The sequence below is a fragment of the Hylobates moloch genome, unplaced genomic scaffold (assembly GCF_009828535.3).
Source record: "Hylobates moloch isolate HMO894 unplaced genomic scaffold, HMol_V3 SCAFFOLD_4, whole genome shotgun sequence".
Lineage (NCBI taxonomy): Eukaryota > Metazoa > Chordata > Mammalia > Primates > Hylobatidae > Hylobates > Hylobates moloch.
In genome coordinates, this window is record NW_026652279.1 from 49,155,060 (window position 1) to 49,174,833 (window position 19,774).

Here is a 19,774-nt window from a genome sequence, read left to right on the forward strand (position 1 = left end):
CATTTTTTATGGCTGCATAGTATTCCATGGTGTATATGTGCCACATTTTCTTAATCCAGTCTATTGTTGTTGGACATTTGGGTTGGTTCCAACTCTTTGCTATTGTGAATAGTGCCGCAATAAACATACATGTGCATGTGTCTTTATAGTAGCATGATTTATAGTCCTTTGGGTATATACCCAGTAATGGGATGGCTGGGTCAAATGGTATTTCTAGTTCTAGATCCCTGAGGAATCGCCACACTGACTTCCACAATGGTTGAACTAGTTTACAGTCCCACCAACAGTGTAAAAGTGTTCCTATTTCTCCACATCCTCTCCAGCACCTGTTGTTTCCTGATTTTTTAATGATGGCCATTCTAACTGGTGTGAGATGGTATCTCACTGTGGTTTTGATTTGCATTTCTCTGATGGCCAGTGATGATGAGCATTTCTTCGTGTGTTTTTTGGCTGCATAAATGTCCTCCTATTTTCTTTCTCTGGAATCTCTTCAGATCCACTTCATCTTCAAAAGAATTCCAACAAGCTACCAAGGCATGACCTTCCCTCCTGTCCTGAAACCTTAGCAGAGGATATGAAGGCAAGCTGTGCTTGCTTAAATGTCTTCCCTTTGAATCCTCTAAATTAGTGATAAAAACATACCGTTTAAGCCAATACAGTTTTGTGTGAGGAAGCAGAACAATTTCAATTTCTTTAACCATCACAATTGATGGAGTCTGTAGTTTTTTCCCTGAAAGTTAAGTTATCCTAAAGCTGTTATAAATTCAGAACACTAACTAGCTTAGATCAACTCAGATATTTTAATGTTCCAATGAATTGCTTCATCTTTTCTTTTTATTCGAGACCAAGTCTCTGCCACCCAAGCTGGAGTGCAGTGGCACAATCTCCGCTCACTGCAACCTCCGCCTCCCAGGTTCAAGCGATTCTCCTGTCTCGCCGTCCCGAGTAGCTGGGACTACAGGCACGTGCCACCACATCCAGCTGATTTTTTTTATTGTTAGTAGAGACGGGGTTTCACCATGTTAGCCAGCATGGTCTCAATCTCCTGACCTCATGATCTGCCTGCCTCAGCCTCCCAAAGTGCTGGGATTACAGGCATGAGCCACCGCGCCCGACATGGCTTCATCTTTTCTTTTCTTTTTGTCATTTAGTAGAATGAGAATCACAGTTCATCTTCTTTGAGGTTTTGAAAGTATTTGCTTCCTTATGGTAAAAATTTAAAATGGATTATTCTTCTTCTTCAGGTTATGCTCTATATTATTTTTAAATTTAAGAGATTTTTAATTGTCACATATCAGCGCTTTGAAGTAAAAGATGACTTCTAATCCTTTCCTCTAATTCTATGGTTTTCTTTTTTCTCTCAGGTCTGCGCCACATAACCATTCTGAAGCTTTTAGGCGTTGGAGAGGAAGTTGGGGGAGTGTTAGAATTGTTCCCAATTAATGGTAATGTGTTGTTATCTTGAAACAGTATGAACTAGTGTTAAGTTCAGTTAAATTACATTAAGTTATATGCAAGCAGTGGGTGTATGTCTAAGGTGAACAAAGTTCATTGAATCCTCCTCCCACTTCATGCACTTGTGCGTGTGTGCCTGTGTGTGCACGGGATATGTAGGGGAAGGGGTGTGGAGTACAGGGACTAATATTGTTTCTAATATAAACCATTCCAAGTAACAGTAAAAATATCCATTTTTCTTAACTAAAATAATGCTTTTTGGGGGTCCGTATAGGCCCTTATAGTTTACAAAGCATTTTCTTCTATTTTATATCATTTAATTCTCACAATAGTTTTGTGAGGCACATAGGTCATATCTCATTGATTCCCTTTCAACAGATAAGGACATACACTAAAAGACTCAGAGAAGCTGAAAGATACTTACACTAAAAGGCTCAGAGAAGCCAGGCACGGTAACTCACGCCTGTAATCCTAGCACTTTGGGAGGCCGAGGTGGGCAGAACACGAGGTCAGGAGTTCGAAACCAGCCTGGCTAACATGGTAAAATCCGTCTCTACTAAAAATACAAAAATTAGCCAGGCATGGTTGCATGCGCCTGTAGTCCCAGCTACCTGGGAGGCTGAGATAGGACAAACGCTTGAACCTCGGAGGTGGAGGTTGTGGTGAGCCGAGATCACATCACTGCACTCCAGCCTGAGTGACAGAGCAAGACTCCATCTCAAAAACAAAACAAAACAAAACAAAAGACTATTGACTGAAGGTTTCAGAAAGCAAATCCAGTCCTTTCTTCCAAGACCAAGCTCTTTAAATAATGTGTGTAAAATACTTGGCAGAATGCCGAACACAGCAGACTTGAAAGTGTCAGCTCCTTTTCTCCTTCCCCTCTATTCTTTTCACTATTCACAATAGTTTAAATATTCATCTAGATCTTAACAGAATTGGTATTTTCACTTTTAACAATGAAATAAGCTTTTTATTATAAAGATGTGTCAAAAGGAAAGCTGTAGTTACAGAGAGGTAACTAAGCTAATTGGAAATAAACTTAGAAATATAAACTATATAATCCTTGTTAGTGACAAATTTTAAAGAAATTAATCTTCCCATGATTAAATTAAGGAATTGGTTTTATACTTTGTAACATTCCTACAAGAGACACATCGTGTGCCCCAAAGTTTGACCCTAATCATGTTGCAGAATAGCAGGGACATTTAATTTCTAGTAGAAAAAGCCCCAGCAAACTTCTTTAATTAGATTTTGAACTAAAGAGAAGAGGCTCATGCGTCCTCCCTATTCTCACAGTAATTTCCTCACACTTTAATGTTTTCATGGGCTCTGACTCTTTAATCCACTAACAATAACTATTCCAATGTTATTCTAGGGAGCTCTGTTGTTGAGCGAGAAGATGTACCAGCCCATTTGGTGAAAGACATTCGTAACTATTTTCAAGTGAGCCCGGAGTACTTCTCCATGCTTCTAGTTGGAAAAGACGGAAATGTCAAATCCTGGTATCCTTCCCCAATGTGGTCCATGGTGATTGTGTATGATTTAATTGATTCGATGCAACTTCGGAGACAGGAAATGGCGATTCAGCAGTCACTGGGGATGCGCTGCCCAGAAGATGAGTATGCAGGCTATGGTTACCATAGTTACCACCAAGGATATCAGGATGGTTACCAGGATGACTACCGTCATCATGAGAGTTATCACCATGGATACCCTTACTGAACAGAAATATGTAACCTTACACTCAGCCAGTTTCCTCTGCAGCTGCTAAAACCACATGTGGCCAGCTCCATTCTTCCACACTGCGTACTACATTTCCTGCCTTTTTCTTTCAGTGTTTTTCTAAGATTAAATAAATGGCAAACTTTCACCTATTCATGAGTTATTATTGAAACCTTAAATCATAAAGACATTTAAAAGAATTGTTTTTCTAACTGGAGGGGCTCTAGTGCTGAAAATTGATATTATTTTCCTTTTCTTATATAAAGGACCTTATTTGGCATATAAAATTTTATGAAATATGTATTTAAAGCTTTTTCTTATTTTTGTATTAATTGGTAAGTGAAAACTCTGTTAAAGATCACACCACAAATGTTTTCAGGAAACATCTGAAAAGATAAAACAAAGAACAAATAACTTTTAATACTTATTTAAATTGATACTTTTTGAAATGCCAGTCTGAAAATAATTAAGATATCTCTGCTTTGTATGAGTTTCTTTTATGAAACTTGATACTGCAGGAGTCCAGTAATATTGGCCACAAAAGCCAGAGAAAGTACCAAGCCCAGCTTTGTTATCATAGCCACTTTCTGCCCTGTTTCTATTATTTTTAGTGTTTTTTCAGATATAAATCGGGATCCAGGAAATCCTCACCAGAATCTGGCACTGCAGCCAGAGGTGATACTTTCAGAGTTCTAGTAGGCTGCTATGGAATTTCTGGCATGAAAATTCTTGACCCCTCACACTTTATCCCCTGTACAGCACAGGCATACCATGGAGATATTACAGGATCAGTTCCAGACCACCATAATAAAGTGGATATCGCAATAAAGTGAGTCACACAAAATTTTTGGTTTCTCAGTGCATATAAAAGTTATGTTTACACTCTTTTGTAGTCTACTAAGTGTATAATAGCTTTATGTCTAAAAAAGTACAAATTTTCTTTTAAAAATACTTTATTGCTAAAAATTGCTAATGATCATAATCTTTTTGCCTTGATGTTGATGGCTGCTGAATGATCAGGGTGGTGGTTACTGAAGGTTGGGGGTGATGGTGGCAATTTCTTAAAATAAGACAGCAATGAAGTTTGCCACTTTGATTGACTTTTTCTTCATGAAAGATTTCTCTGCAGCATGTGATGCTGTATGATAGCATTTTACCCGTAGTACAACTTCTTTTGAAATTGGAGCCAATCCTCTCAAACCCTGGTGCTGCTTTATTAATGAAATTTATGTAATATTCTAAATCCTTTGTTGTCATTTCAATAATGTACATAGCAACTTACGCAAGAATAGATTCCATCTCAAGAAATCCCTTTCTTTGTTCATTCATAAGAAGCAAGTCTTCATCTATTAAACTTTTGTGATGAGATTGCAGCAATTCAGTAACATCTTCAGACTCCACTTCTAATTCCAGTTATCTTGCTATTTCCACTATATCTATAGCAGAGCTTCCTCCAGTGAAGTCTTGAGCCCCTTAAAATCATCCATGAGGGATGGAATTAGCTTCCAAACTCATTAATCTTCATATTTTGACCTTCTCCCATGAATCACGATGTTTTTAACGGCATCTAGAATGGTGAATCCTTTCCAGAAGGTTTTTAATTTGCTTTGCCCAGATCCATTAGCGGGATCACAATCTGTGACAGCTATAGCCTTACGAAAAGTGCAAATGACTCCTTGATTCCTGTGCTGCACAATAGATATTGTGTTAGCAGGCATGAAAACATTAATCTCCTTGTATATGTCTATCCAAGTTCTTGGGTGACTGGGTATATTGTCAATGAACAGCTATATATATATATATATATAATATATATATTATGGTGGTCTGGAACTGATCATTTATATATTTTATATACATATATAAAATATACAATATATATAATATATATATATTTTTTTTTCGAGACGGAATCTCGCTCTGTCACCCAGGCTGGAGTGCAGTGGTGCAATCTTGGCTCACTGCAACCTCTGCCTCCGGAGTTCAAGTGATTCTCCTGCCTGAGACCCCCAAGTAGCTGTATTTACAGGCGCCCGCCACTACACCCAGCTTATTTTGTATTTTTAGTAGAGATGGGGTTTCACCATGTTAGTCAGGGTGGTCTCGAACTACTGACCTCAGGAGATCCACCCGCCTTGGCCTCCCAACGTGCTGGGATTACAGGCATGAGCCACCATGCCCGGCCTGAACAGCAATATTTTTAAAAGATTCTTTTTTCTGAGCAGTAAGACTCAAAAAGGGCTTAAAATAGCCAGTAAACCATGTTGTCCATAGACATGCTGTCATTCAGGCTTTGTAGCTCCATTTATAGAGCACAGGCAGATTAGATTTAGCATAATTCTGAAAGGTCATAGGGTTTGGGGAAATGGTAAATGAGCATTGATTTCAACTTAGTCACCAGCTGCATTAACCTCTAACAAGGGGTAAGCCTGTTGGTTGAAGCTTTGAAGTGAGGCATTGACTACTCCTCTCTAGATCTGTAAGTCTGAGATGGCATCTTCTTCCAATATAAGGCTGTTTCATCTCTTTTGAAAATCTATTGTTTAGTGTACCCACTTTCATTAATTATCTTAACTAGATCTTCTGGATAACTTACTGCAGCTTCTACATCAACATTTGCTGCTTTACTTTGCACTTTTATGGATGGACAAGGCTTCTTTTCTTAAAACTCATGAACCAAACTCTGCTACCTTCAAACTTTTTTTCTGAAGCTTCCTCACCTCCCTTTAGCTTTCATAGGATTGAAGAGAGTTAGGGCCTTGCTCTGAATTAGGCTTTGGCTTAAGGGAATTTTGTGGCTGGCTTGATCTTCTATTCAGATGACTCAAAGTTTCTCCATATCAGCAATAAGGCTGTTTTACTTTCTTATCATTCATGTATTCACAAAGTAGCACTTTTAATTTCCTTCAAGAACCTTTCCTTTGCATTTATACTTGGTTGTTTGGCATAAGAGGCTTAGCTTTCAGCCTGTCTCGGCTTTTGACACACCTTCCTCACTAAGCTTATTCATTTCTAGCTTTTGATTTAAAGTGAAAGATTGCAACTTCCTCCCACTTGAAATACTTGGAGGCTATTTTAGGGTTATTAATTGATCTACTTTCAATATTGTGTCTCAGGGACTAAGGAGGCCTGAGAAGAAGGAGAAAGATGGCAGAAAGGTTGGTTGTTGGAGCAATCAGAACATACACAACATTTATTAAGTTTACTGTGTTATATAAGTGTGGTTCGTGGTGCCCCCAGTAATTATAATAGTAACATCAAAGATCGTTGACTACAGATTTTAATAACAGAGATAATAATGAAACAGTGTGAAATATTGCAAGAATTACCAAAATGTGACACAGAGACATAAAGTGAGTACATGCTATTGCAAAAATGATATCAACAGACTTCCTTGATGCAGGGTTGCCACAAACCTTCAATTTGTAAAAAATGCAGTATCTGAGAAGTATAACAAAATAAGATGTGCCTGTACCTACTTGCTAATGGACCTATTACCATACTGGCATCTTATAAAAAAATTACAAGGAAGGAGATTATATCCAGGGATTCTTTTTGTTTTCAAGGCAAAGATTACCAAGTTACAATGGACTAAAGTAGCTGGAATGCAAAGGAGTATAATCCTTGTCTTTGAAAAAAGAGCATTTGTTTCAATCATATGGCATATCAAAGTAAACTTTCTCCCTTCCTCCCTCCTTTCATTGCTTCTTCTTCTTTTTTCTTTTCTTTCTTTTTTTTTTTTTTGTTTGGAGACAGTCTCACTCTGTCACCCAGGCAGTAGTGCAATCTTGGCTCACTGCAAACTCGGCTTCCCTCAAACAATCCTCCCACCTCAGCCTCCCAAGTTAGCTGGGACCACAGCCATGCTCCACCATGCCCAGCCATCCTTGCTTCTTTACTACATTTCTTTTTTCAACAAATATTTATCAAGTAATATTGTCAAGTAATATTTATGAGCTTCCCCTCAGATAGGCATTTAGCATCATGATGGCACCATTCTCTAACAATAATGGGAAGGCTGTTTTCCACTATTATTAATCATTAATTCTCCAAATCATTTTAGTATTATTATTAATTCTAATAAGTACAGAGATTAATAAATGCATTCAAACCACATGTGAATATTTGCTATAGGCTTATGTGTGCCTACTGTATGTTCAGATTTTTCTTTATATCTGAACTTTGTTATAAATAAATGACAGTAAAAATGGAATTTATAGTTCAATGAACTTGACAAATCACTTATTCTGCCATTCATTTTCCATAAAGACCATTCATTCTTCCTTGTTTTACAGGCAACTGAGCTCCAGAAAGCTCAAGTGACTTTAGAACTGTTCTTAGTGTGTGAATTATGCTCCCATCTCATCCCTCTGCCTTGATGGAGCACTTTCCTCCTCATTTTTTCTTGGACAGTCCATACAAGCTGCTTGAGGTGTGCAGGAAAGTGAGCCACGTCGAAGTGTACTGCTTTTAAATTTTTGCCAGGATGAAGCATAGCCCAAAGTTGCCAATAAAAATGGATTTCTTTACCTTTGTTCCTGAAATTGTGTGATGACAATTTCTAAGTAAAGGACCCAAATCACCTCAACTTCAGGAAATATAATAATGAGGGAGCCAGGAGCAGTGAGGGGCTCACACCTGTAATCCCGGCACTTTGGGAGGCCAAGGTGAGCAGATCACTTGAACCCAGGACTTCGAGACCAGCCTGGGCAACATGGCAAAACCCCGTCTCTACAAAAAAATACAAAAAATTAGCTGGGTATGGTGGTGTGTGTCTGTGGTCCCAGCTATTCAGGAGGCTGAAGTGAGAGAATCGCTTGAGACTAGGAGGTCGAGGCTTCAGTGTGCCGTGATCGCGCCACAGGACTCCATCATCCTGGGTGACAAAGTGAGACCCTGTCCCCCCACCAAAAAAAAGAAGGAGTTTCATCTCACAAGAAACTGAATTAGATAGGAATAATAGAAAATTTACTCTCAGAATAATAGGGTTCTAGCTCCTGCAACCAAAAAAAGATAGTACTTTTTTACAACCTGAGATTACTTTTTCAAGCATTTCTCCAGCTCCACTGGCATTGAAGTAATAGTTAGCAATGCATCTGAGCTTTTCTTCCTCTAATGAGCAGGCAGATAAGTCATAGATCATCATTTGGAGGACTATAAAATAAGCCATAGCTTAGCAAAAGGACCAAAATACATTCAGAGGAGGCTGCTATTGGTAAATGTCCTCAAAGCCTATAATCAGGAAAAATACAAGGTATATCTCTGAAACTGTGAGGATTAGCAAACTAGCTAACCTGAATCTCTGTCTTCTGGTAGTATAGACTAGGTAGTTTCAAATCTGAGTAGTTTCTCCATAAAAGCATTTCTTCCCAAACATTTCTTACCAAACTCCCAAATAAATGAGAAAAATAAAATACAGTTTTATAATTTTAGAGAAAGATTATGGGATTATGGTATTTAAAAAGAAAAGCATTCTGTAGAGTTGGGGAAATCTAGAAGACTCTTGAGGCCACAGCTTTGCCGAAATTACTGGTTGTCACAAGACTCTTCAAAAACTACTTTTCATCAGACATCTCCCAGGGCTCTGAGGTGAATATTAATTCAGCAGAAAGATCCTTTTCTGCTACACAGGCAGGAGGTCCAGACACAGGGGAGTGGGCGCAACCCAGCTGGTCCCATTTTCTGTAATATAGTTAATAATGAAGCTCATACTTTCTCAACTTCTAGAAGCCTGGAGGATGGAAACAGCCCGAGAGTAGGGTGAATGATGGCCTCAGTGGGCCATTCTTAATGTATCTCAGTACTGAATGTGTGGAGATTGTAGAAAAATAGACGGCCCTTGGAAAGAACCTCTGTTCGTTTCTCTGTTCGTTTGGCTCCCTGCTCTCCCTGTCGGATTGCTTTTATTTCCTTTCTCTTCCTTGGCTGTCCTTTACTTCATGGTGTGGGGTGTGCAGATAGCAGGTTGTGGCTTGGTGAGTGCTCTTCACTTCCAGTCAAGGTGAGGCACAGTTAACATGCTAACTACTTTCCTCAGTTCTCTCTGAGTTGTGTAAAGCTCCTGATGCCAGACTTCCTCTTAATTTTGCACATTATTAAAGTCCAAAGAGTTAAGATTTGGTGATGAGGGGCAAAGGGCCAGCTGTCACAGAAATCAATGGGTATCATGAAAAAGCCACTGGACTTGGGAAAACTGAGTGCCTGTCCTTGCCCTGCCATGTACTTACCTGTGTGACTGGAGGTGAGATGTTTTACCTGTGGGCCTCAGTTTCTCATTACAAAATGACAGAGAGGACTAGACACCTAAGTTCCAAAGTTTGTGATATTTGTGAATTTTTGTTGGCCCTCTGTGAGTAGAGTGCTAAAATTAGAGGCTTCCTGTGGTTGAATTGATGTCCAATTCTCAGGGAACCCAGATTTCTCAGTTCAGAACCTAGTTCCAGATTTTTGTGGGAATAGGGAAAGGTATTAAATAACTCCATTGAATTCTTTCCTGCATAATGCACTGCTGTGGCTGAGACTCAATGAGGTCATCACCTCCAATACACAGAATCCCTCATCATCTCCTTACAGCCAGACTGGAGCTTCCAAGGCCATCAGGTTGGCAAGGATTGTGAGCATCCTAAACATCTGAAGAGTCCCTCTAATAAGGCATATATTTGTTCTTTTTTTTTTTTTTGAGACGGAGTCTTGCTCTGTCGCCCAGGCTGGAGTGCAGTGGCGCAGTCTCGGCTCACTGCAAGCTCCGCCTCCCGGGTTCACGCCATTCTCCTGCCTCAGCCTCTCCGAGTAGCTGGGACTACAGGCGCCCGCCACCACGCCCGGCTAATTTTTTGTATTTTTAGTAGAGACGGGGTTTCACTGTGGTCTCGATCTCCTGACCTCGTGATCCGCCCGCCTCGGCCTCCCAAAGTGCTGGGATTACAAGCGTGAGCCACCGCGCCCGGCTATATTTGTTCTTAAACATAGTTTCCTAACTTGAGACCACAAATGCATAATCTCTCTGATATCCTAAAGCTTGGACAAACTGGGCAGCCCCTGAGCAGACCGCACAGAGCTTAAATGTCAGTGCTTTCCTTCCAGAAAGCAAAAGAATGGTCCTACACCTCCCAATCCATGGGTTGATACATGTGCCAAGGGAGCCGGGTGAAGAAGTGGGTGATTTAAATAGCTAAGACTGCCCATGGGCAAACGTTCTTTGGCTTTTCTCCTCTGCAATAAGCATACCTTCCTCTCTCCTGGTCATTTTCTCCTTTCCCAGGTCCCTCTATCAGTAATAATTCTGGCTCTCAGATGACTACAACTGATTAGGTGTAACTGATATGATAAAAGTGACACCCTTCCCAAGGCTATCTATAATGCAAAAGGATATCCAAGAAAAAGAGAGGTACAGAACACCTTGGAAGACAGCCAGTCCCTGCTGTAGACAAGCCTCATTTTCCTTCCCCCAAATGTTAAGGAGTAAATTCCTCCTGTAGCCTTAGCTCTCTTTTCTATCTTTGGCTTGCTTCTTATGAACTATCTTTAAAGTGCCAAATTAGAACAGGGTAGGCAGAGGCAGGAATATGCCCAAATTTGGGAAGACCTGGTTGGGAATAGTCGAAAGCCTTGATATGTGCAAAGAACCATTTGATCAACCCAGTTCTTAATACAGGATACTAATTTAAAGTTTAGACTCAAGTTATATGATAATTCAAACATTTATTGTATTTATACTATTTTATATGTACTTTTCCAGGAACCAGGAATACAAAACTGACATTTCTCTGTACAGAGGCTCAGACTAGTAGAGAACAGTTAGGTACACCATTAATTATAAACTAATATGTATCATCAATTATGGGTTTTTATGGGGGTTTGGCAGGTGGAAGGGACCAGGGAGAGATGATGAGTGATGATGGTTATGTAGTCTTTAGGAGGATGGAATTATAACATTGCTCTTCCTTTCAAGCACCACATGATTTAGCAAGTACTTCATATTGGCTCCACCATTAACGTGGTCAATGGCTTTGGGATACTCACAGTTCAGGCACAGTTTTTCCTGAAGATTTTTTACCTCTCTTATCTTTAAGAAATTGTCTGCATGTCCATGAAAGATGCTGACACTTGTATTAATTCATTAAAAAACATCATCCCCTCCCTGAAATAAACTAAAAAGTAATGAATTCATAGAAGAAAATTTCACCAAGACTGAAACTAGAGAATATCCTTAGACTTGCACTTTGAGCTTTGAGAAATGTGTACCTATTCACCATTCCAACGTGAAGAAACTCTGCAGTAGGAAAAATAATTAACATACTTATAGTCTACTGCCCATGCAAGGATCAGCTCCAGCTAAGAGGCCAAAGATGGGTGACATCGTTATGCTCTGCCTTTATTTTTTCTTTCTTACCCACTTAGCTTCCTAATTGGAGGAAGGAGGTGTGGTAAAAGTATATGAAGACTACGGTTTAATTAGACCAGAAAACATTGTCATAATCTCTGGGGTCATCAGAATGTCCAGTTTTGTCTCTTGGCCAAGATAAGGGCAGTGGGATTTATGATGGGTTGTTTATAGTCTGAAAGTACTCTGGTGATCACCAGGGTCAGTTTCTTTAATGACGGTTTCCAACTGGCCTAACACATTAAGTAAGCCTGGCTGATAATATGACCAGACAGACATAAAGACCCTGTTGGGAATGACTTTGAACTCTCAGAAGTCAAGATTTCTTACACAAAATCTCTCAGCTGGAGAAAATGAAGGCAGTGTGGTATATGTGTGCAAATAAGGACATTGTGAAGCTTAAGTATGGAATGTCTCTTGGACCCCCGATGTCATCTGTGTTCTCTTTTTCTTCTTGTACTATATCCTTTGCCTATAAATAAAAGGTTTATTTGATTATGCTGTGTGGAGTCTGGTTTTGCAGGGCAGAATATATATATTAACATATATACAAAATATTAAATCTAAAATGTTAAAAGTTTATATTGTATGTTAAACGTATGACATAAATATAAAACATACAAAATATTATATAGTATTTATAAGTATAAAATATAAAAAATTCTAATTACCAATTTCACAGCTTTAGACAAAAGTTGTGTGCTGCTTTCAAGGAACTTCACTTAACCAGATTTCTCACCAAATTAGGGGGCTTAATCTAAAACAAGAGAAGAAACTAAAATTCAACTGATACTCCCTCCTCACAAACAGGAGACAGTAGTAATTGTATCTGTGTGGAACTGGCTCTCAAAGCAGGAGTTTCAAGCAATGTAGGGGAAAAGCACACACCCACAAAATTGCCTCACTGCAATTTTCTATGGCTCCTGCCTTCCTTCCATATCCTTAAAGTAGCTTCCAGCCCCTTAGAATAAGTTAAAGATGGCATTCAAACATTGTTCAGGAAAAGAGGGATTAGGTAAGGAAGATTCTATCTATGCTATTTTTTTTTGGCAAATATTAGGCCCAACTGGAATGTTAAACTCTGTTTAAATATGAGTACGCAGGAACCTTAAATAAAGGGCCTATATAAAAGGCATACAAACACTCAAAAAATTGCTTACCTACAAAGAAAACACACACACACTTAACACAGAGCAGGGAAACCTTTAACTTCTTGGTAATTCTTGGTAATGAAACAAAAAAGATTAATTTCTGATGGAAAAAAAGGGTGACTCAAATTATTTTCCAGACAAGCTGTCCCTTGTATTAAATGGCCATAGAAAGTAACAAAAAATGCAAAACCTCTTTGAGTAGTAACATGAATAGAAAAAATCTGGAGTTAGTAAATAATTATTAGATGCTGAATATATATATATATACCAAACCTCAGGAAATTTATCAGTCAAAACTCTTTCAAAAAAGAAAAATCTATTTTCAGACTGCTTCCAGCTGATAGATGAATTAGCATTAAAAAGTTATGAATGAGGAAGTTATGTCATGAACAAATTAAGTTTAATTAGTTGTGATAACTGGGATTAATAAATTAAAAGGCAAACCATTCTTGAAAAAAAAACTATATACAGTAAAATATTTTTTAAAAGGAACTTCCAAGTTAACAAATTATGACAGCATAAATTCCAAGTGGCACCACAATTTTATATCCCACTAAGAAAGTACGCTGCTAACTAAAAACAATGCCTTTTTATTACTTAGAATTTTTATATTTGTTTAAAGAGTGCTTAAAGACTGATTTATCATGTATCACTCTCTAATAACATAAAAGGGAAACAATAAGCTAAATAAATTAATAAAGCTATTCCTAAAACATTTTCCCATTTCAAGCCAGAATCTTTTGAATCACTATTTGATTCATTGCTGTAGATGTTTGAAGTTTTCCACGCAGAATAGTTCTCTGCACCATTGAGAGAACTGATGATGATGCCTAATTTCTTAAGGGAGTTTCTCTGCTGTCTCCAGGACTTTTTTCTAAGCTATTGATATCAATTCTGTATAATTTGAGGCTGTCATGTTCTGTTCTTAAAAGGAGGCATCAAAAGAAGATTTTCAGACAAGTAACACGTCTATTCTCTCCTCAAATGGTCCTTAAGTGGTGTGTTGACTGAAATGTCAAGAAGTTGTACTTATTCAGTCATGCCAAATACCTGAATGCACAGGCAAAGACAGCTTCATCACTACCATCACAAGGCAGCAGCTATTTTAACATGCTATTGTTTAAAACATCCCAATTTCAGAGATAGTAATATGTTAAAACATGAGTCTTAGAATTGATGCAATAGAGGATAGTAGACCTAGACAAAATACCCAGAGCTTATTAAGACAAACTGGGAGTTGGGAGGAAACATATCCTAAGTTCCTCATCTTTCAGTGAAGACAGTATATTAATAATTTTATTTTTTGAACTTGATAATATCATAAAGTTCTAAGTTGCTTTTAAAAATGTAAAAGTATGCTTCCAGTTTTTGCCCATTCAGTATGATATTGGCTGTGGGTTTGTCATAGATAGCTCTTATTATTTTGAGATACGTCCCATCAATACCTAATTTATTGAGAGTTTTTAGCACGAAGGTTGTTGAATTTTGTCAAAGGCCTTTTCTGCATCTATTGAGATAATCATGTGGTTTTTGTCTTTGGTTCTGTTTATATGCTGGATTACATTTATTGATTTGCATATGTTGAACCAGCCTTGCATCCCAGGGATGAAGCCCACTTGATCATGGTGTATAAGCTTTTTGATGTGCTGCTGGATTCGGTTTGCCAGTATTTTATTGAGGATTTTTGCATCAATGTTCATCAAGGATATTGGTCTGAAATTCTCTTTTTTGTGTGTGTCTCTGCCAGGCTTTGGTATCAGGACGATGCTGGCTTCATAAAATGTGTTAGGGAGGATTCCCTCTTTTTCTATCGATTGGAATAGTTTCAGAAGGAATGGTACCAGTTCCTCCTTGTACCTCTGGTAGAATTCGGCTGTGAATCCATCAGGTCCTGGACTCTTTTTGGTTGGTAAGCTATTGATTATTGCCACAATTTCAGAGCCTGTTATTGGTCTATTCAGAGATTCAACTTCTTCCTGGTTTAGTCTTGGGAAGGTGTATTTGTCGAGCAATTTATCCATTTCTTCTAGATTTTCTAATTTATTTGCATAGAGGTATTTGTAGTATTCTCTGATGGTAGATTGTATTTCTGTGGGATCGGTGGTGATATCCCCTTTTTCATTTTTTATTGCATCTATTTGATTCTTCTCTCTTTTCTTCTTTATTAGTCTTGCTAGTGGTCTATCTATTTTGTTGATCTTTTCAAAAAACCAGCTCCTGGATTCATTAATTTTTTGAAGGGTTGTGTCTCTATTTCCTTCAGTTCTGCTCTGATTTTAGTTATTTCTAGCCTTCTGCTAGCTTTTGAATGTGTTTGCTCTTGCTTTTCTACTTCTTTTAATTGTGATGTTAGGGTGTCAATTTTGGATCTTTCCTGCTTTCTCTTGTGGGCATTTAGTGCTATAAATTTCCCTCTACACACTGCTTTGAATGTTTCCCAGAGATTCTGGTATGTTGTGTCTTTGTTCTTGTTGGTTTCAAAGAACATCTTTATTTCTGCCTTCATTTCATTATGTACCCAATAGTCATTCAGGAGCAGGTTGTTCAGTTTCCATGTAGTTGAGCGGCTTTGAGTGAGTTTCTTAATCCTGAGTTCTAGTTTGATTGCACTGTGGTCTGAGAGACAGTTTGTTATAATTTCTGTTCTTTTACATTTGCTAAGGAGAGCTTTACTTCCAACTATGTGGTCAATTTTGGAGTAGGTGTGGTGTGGTGCTGAAAAAAATGTATATTCTGTTGATTTGGGGTGGAGAGTTCTGTAGATGTCTATTAGGTCCACTTTGTGCAGAGCTGAGTTCAATTCCTGGATATGCTTGTTGACTTTCTGTCTCGTTGATCTGTCTAATGTTGACAGTGGGGTGTTAAAATCTCCCATTATTATTGTGTGGGAGTTTAAGTCCCTTTGTAGGTCACTCAGGACTGGAAGCATTCCCTTTGAAAACTGGCACAAGACAGGGATGCCCTCTCTCACCACTCCTATTCAACATAGTGCTGGAAGTTCTGGCCAGAGCAATCAGGCAGGAGAAGGAAATAAAGGGTATTCGCTTAGGAAAAGAGGAAGTCAAATTGTCCCTGTTTGCAGATGACATGATTGTATATCTAGAAAACCCCATCGTCTCAGCCCAAAATCTCCTTAAGCTGATAAGCAACTTCAGCAAAGTCTCAGGATACAAAATCAATGTACAAAAATCACAAGCATTCTTGTACACCAATCACAGACAAACAAAGAGCCAAATCATGAGTGAACTCCCATTCACAATTGCTTCAAAGAGAATAAAATACCTAGGAATCCAACTTACAAGGGATGTGAAGGACCTCTTCAAGGAGAACTACAAACCACTGCTCAATGAAATAAAAGAGGATACAAACAAATGGAAGAACATTTTATGCTCATGGGTTGGAAGAATCAATATCGTGAAAATGGCCATACTGCCCAAGGTAATTTTTAGATTCAATGCCATCCCCATCAAGCTACCAATGACTTTCTTCACAGAATTGGAAAAAACTACTTTAAAGTTCATATGGAACCAAAAAAGAGCCCGCATTGCCAAGTCAATCCTAAGCCAAAAGAACAAAGCTGGAGGCATCACGCCACCTGACTTCAAACTATACTACAAGGCTACAGTAACCAAAACAGCACGGTACTGGTACCACAACGGAGACATAGATCAATGGAACAGAACAGAGCCCTCAGAAATAATGCCGCATATCTACAACTATCTGATCTTTGACAAGCCTGACAAAAACAAGAAATGGGGAAAGGATTCCCTATTTAATAAATGGTGCTGGGAAAACTGGCTAGCCATATGTAGAAAGCTGAAACTGGATCCCTTCCTTACACCTTATACAAAAATTAATTCAAGATGGATTAAAGTCTTACATGTTAGACCTAAAACCATTAAAATCCTACAAGAAAACCTAGGCAATACCATTCAGGACATAGGCACGGGCAAGGACTTCATGTCTAAAACACCAAAAGCAATGGCAACAAAAGCCAAAATTGACAAATGGGATCTAATTAAACTAAAGAGCTTCTGCACAGCAAAAGAAACTACCATCAGAGTGAACAGGCAACCTACAGAATGGGAGAAAATTTTTGCAACCTACTCTTCTGACAAAGGGCTAATACCCAGAATCTATAGTGAACTCAAACAAATTTACAAGAAAAAAACAAACAACCCCATCAAAAAGTGAGCGAAGGACATGAACAGACACTTCTCAAAAGAAGACATTTATGCAGCCAAAAAACACATGAAAAAATGCTCATCATCACTGGCCATCAGAGAAATGCAAATCAAAACCACAGTGAGATACCATCTCACACCAGTTAGAATGGCCATCATTAAAAAGTCAGGAAACAACAGGTGCTGGAGAGGATATGGAGAAATAGGAACACTTTTACACTGTTGGTGGGACTGTAAACTAGTTCAACCATTGTGGAAGTCAGTGTGGCGATTCCTCAGGGATCTAGAACTAGAAATACCATTTGACCCAGCCATCCCATTACTGGGTATATACCCAAAGGACTATAAATCATGCTGCTATAAAGACACACGCACACGTATGTTTATTGCGGCACTATTCACAATAGCAAAGAGTTGGAACCAACCCAAATGTCCAACAACGATAGACTGGATTAAGAAAATGTGGTACATATACACCATGGAATATTATGCAGCCATAAAAAATGATGAGTTCGTGTCCTTTGTAGGGACATGGATGAAACTGGAAAACATCATTCTCAGTAAACTATCGCAAGGACAAAAAACCAAACATCGCATGTTCTCACTCATAGGTGGGAATTGAACAATGAGAACTCATGGACACAGGAAGGGGAACATCACACTCCGGGGACTGTTGTGGGGTGGGGGGAGGGGGGAGGGACAGCATTAGGAGATATACCTAATGCTAAATGACGAGTTAATGGGTGCAGCACACCAACATGGCACATGTATACATATGTAACAAACCTGCACATTGTGCACATGTGCCCTAAAACCTAAAGTATAATAATAAAAAAAAAAGAAAAACAATGTAAAAGTAATCATTAGTAATAAAACAGAGTAGGCATATAGGTGTAATACATTTCAAATATTATAAAAAACTTTCAGAACAGTTCAAAATACCAAACCAATATCAACTTTCTCAAAAAAAATTATTGAGTACTAAAGATAGACCAAACTATACCTAATAATTCAAAAAAAATGCAAATAATTAATATAACATTATTAATGATACCAATATTAACATTAGTATCAACATATTAACATTAACAATATTAATGTCATATATTTACATTATAAAAATGCAAACAATATTATCCATAATCCTATTGACAAACAGAATTTAATATTAAACAGCATTAGATGGGAAAAAGTGGTAACTTTTAATTATTAAGGACATATATAAATCAGTTACGATATAACTGGCATTAAGCTTTTTGCACCAAAAAAAAAAAAATGGTGAATGATACAAAATAAAAAGTCAGAAATAAAATACGAAGGGAAAATAACAATAACCTTGTAATAAATTTTGTACTAAGAAACAGAGAGCATATCTTCTGTTTAAATGCTCATGAAACATTCACAAAATTTGTCATAAAGGAAATAGTCATAATTCTATAAAAGGTAGACTACAGATATCACCCTCTAACCAAAGATGTAAAAACCAGAAATTAACCATTAACAAAAATTGAGTTTATTGTGAATAAAAACTTCAAACACACTACCCTTGACTCTAAACAGAATAGTTGGAAAATAATGATAATAATAATATTATATTTCAAAGTCTTTGAAGATTGGCCTAAGGTATACATACTTCAAGCAATGCTTCTACTAGTTATAAATATATAAACTAATAAATAAGAAAAAAATGTATTTCAACTACACATAAAAGACATTAGAGCATAAACCCTAGGAAAAACAAGATATACTTTAATAAGGCAAGAATTAATTAAAGAGAGGATTGTAGGAAGATGACAGAGCAAGAAGCTCTGGAAATCTGTCTCCCCACTTAGACAACAGTACTGCACTGACAGAATCTGTTTCATATGGCTGTTTTGGAACTCTGGAGTCTACTGACTGCTTACAACTTCCAAGGGATGGCTTGGACTGTAAATTGTCTTAAATTTTAGTCAATTACAGCTCTTAGCACAGCAGCAGCTTCCCATTCAACACTCCTTACCCCTGAGGCAGGTAACTATGCCTGTGTTCCTAAAATAGCCTGCAAATGGCTTATGGTATAGGACTCAGGAGAGCGTCCTGCAAAAAATTACCCTGTCATCCAAATATTGGATATCTGTGCACTGATCACTGATTGCGGCTTCTGATCACACAAAAGCAGACAAAACGGTGGCAGCTAATGGTGTTACACTTCCTCTCATTGTTCTAAGCCACTTTCTCTTGGATTGAAGTGACTTCTAGGGGATTTAAAAGACTGGGGCCCTTTTCCTTCTCCCCATACACTTCAATTTTTCTCTTTCCTCCCTTTTGGGAAACTTTCTGGAGCTGAAATGTACACAAACTGAAATAAAAAATTCACTAGAGGAACTCAGAGACAGATTGGAGCAGGTGGAATAAAGATCAGGAAACCTAAACACATAACAATGAAAATTATTGAGTCTGAGAACAAAAAGACTAAAGAAAATTGAACAGAGACCAAGGGACCCATGGAACATCTTCAAGCAGACAAACATACTCATTATAAGAGTTCAAAAGGAAAAGAGAGAGGGGCACATAGAATATTTGAAAAAATAATGACTGAAAACTCTTCAAATCTGATAAAAGCCATGAGTATAAATATCCAAGAAACTCAATGAAATCCAAGTAGCAAGAACTCAAAGAGACCCATACCAGGATACATTATATCTAAACTGTTGAAAGACAAAGACAAAGAGAATTTGGAAAGCAGCAAGAAAAAAGCAACTCATTATAAACAGGGATTCCCAGTAAGATTATTAGCAGATTTGTCATCAAAAACTTTGGAGACTAGAAGACAGTGGGCTAATATATTTAAAGTGCTAAAGGAAAAAAAAAAAAAAAACCAAAAACCTGCCAGCCAC

At 37.9% G+C, this 19,774-nt stretch overlaps 2 protein-coding genes across 11 annotated transcripts in view; one reads left to right on the forward strand and one right to left on the reverse strand.

Moving 5' to 3' along the window:
- The window catches only part of CCDC80 (coiled-coil domain containing 80), a 37,368-nt gene extending 33,975 nt beyond the window's left edge, over window positions 1-3,393 (forward strand). For 3 of the 4 annotated variants that reach the window (XM_058437510.1, XM_032150176.2, XM_032150175.2), the window contains 2 exons: window positions 1,365-1,445; window positions 2,834-3,393. In XM_058437510.1, coding sequence (XP_058293493.1) covers window positions 1,365-1,445; window positions 2,834-3,180 — 428 coding nt within the window. In that variant the 3' untranslated portion in view covers window positions 3,181-3,393. The other variant, XM_058437511.1, reaches the window with a different exon arrangement.
- SLC35A5 (solute carrier family 35 member A5) overlaps window positions 1-19,774 on the reverse strand; it is a 52,331-nt gene that overhangs the window by 2,330 nt on the left and 30,227 nt on the right. For 2 of the 7 annotated variants that reach the window (XR_009213133.1, XR_009213132.1), the window contains exon 8: window positions 12,235-12,320. The exons of 3 other annotated variants lie outside the window; for them this stretch is intronic. The gene's annotated coding sequence lies outside the window, so the exon portion shown is untranslated. Of the gene's footprint in view, window positions 1-11,683; window positions 12,321-19,774 lie in introns of those variants that run through there. 2 more of the 7 variants (XM_058437515.1, XM_058437514.1) reach the window with 1 other exon arrangement.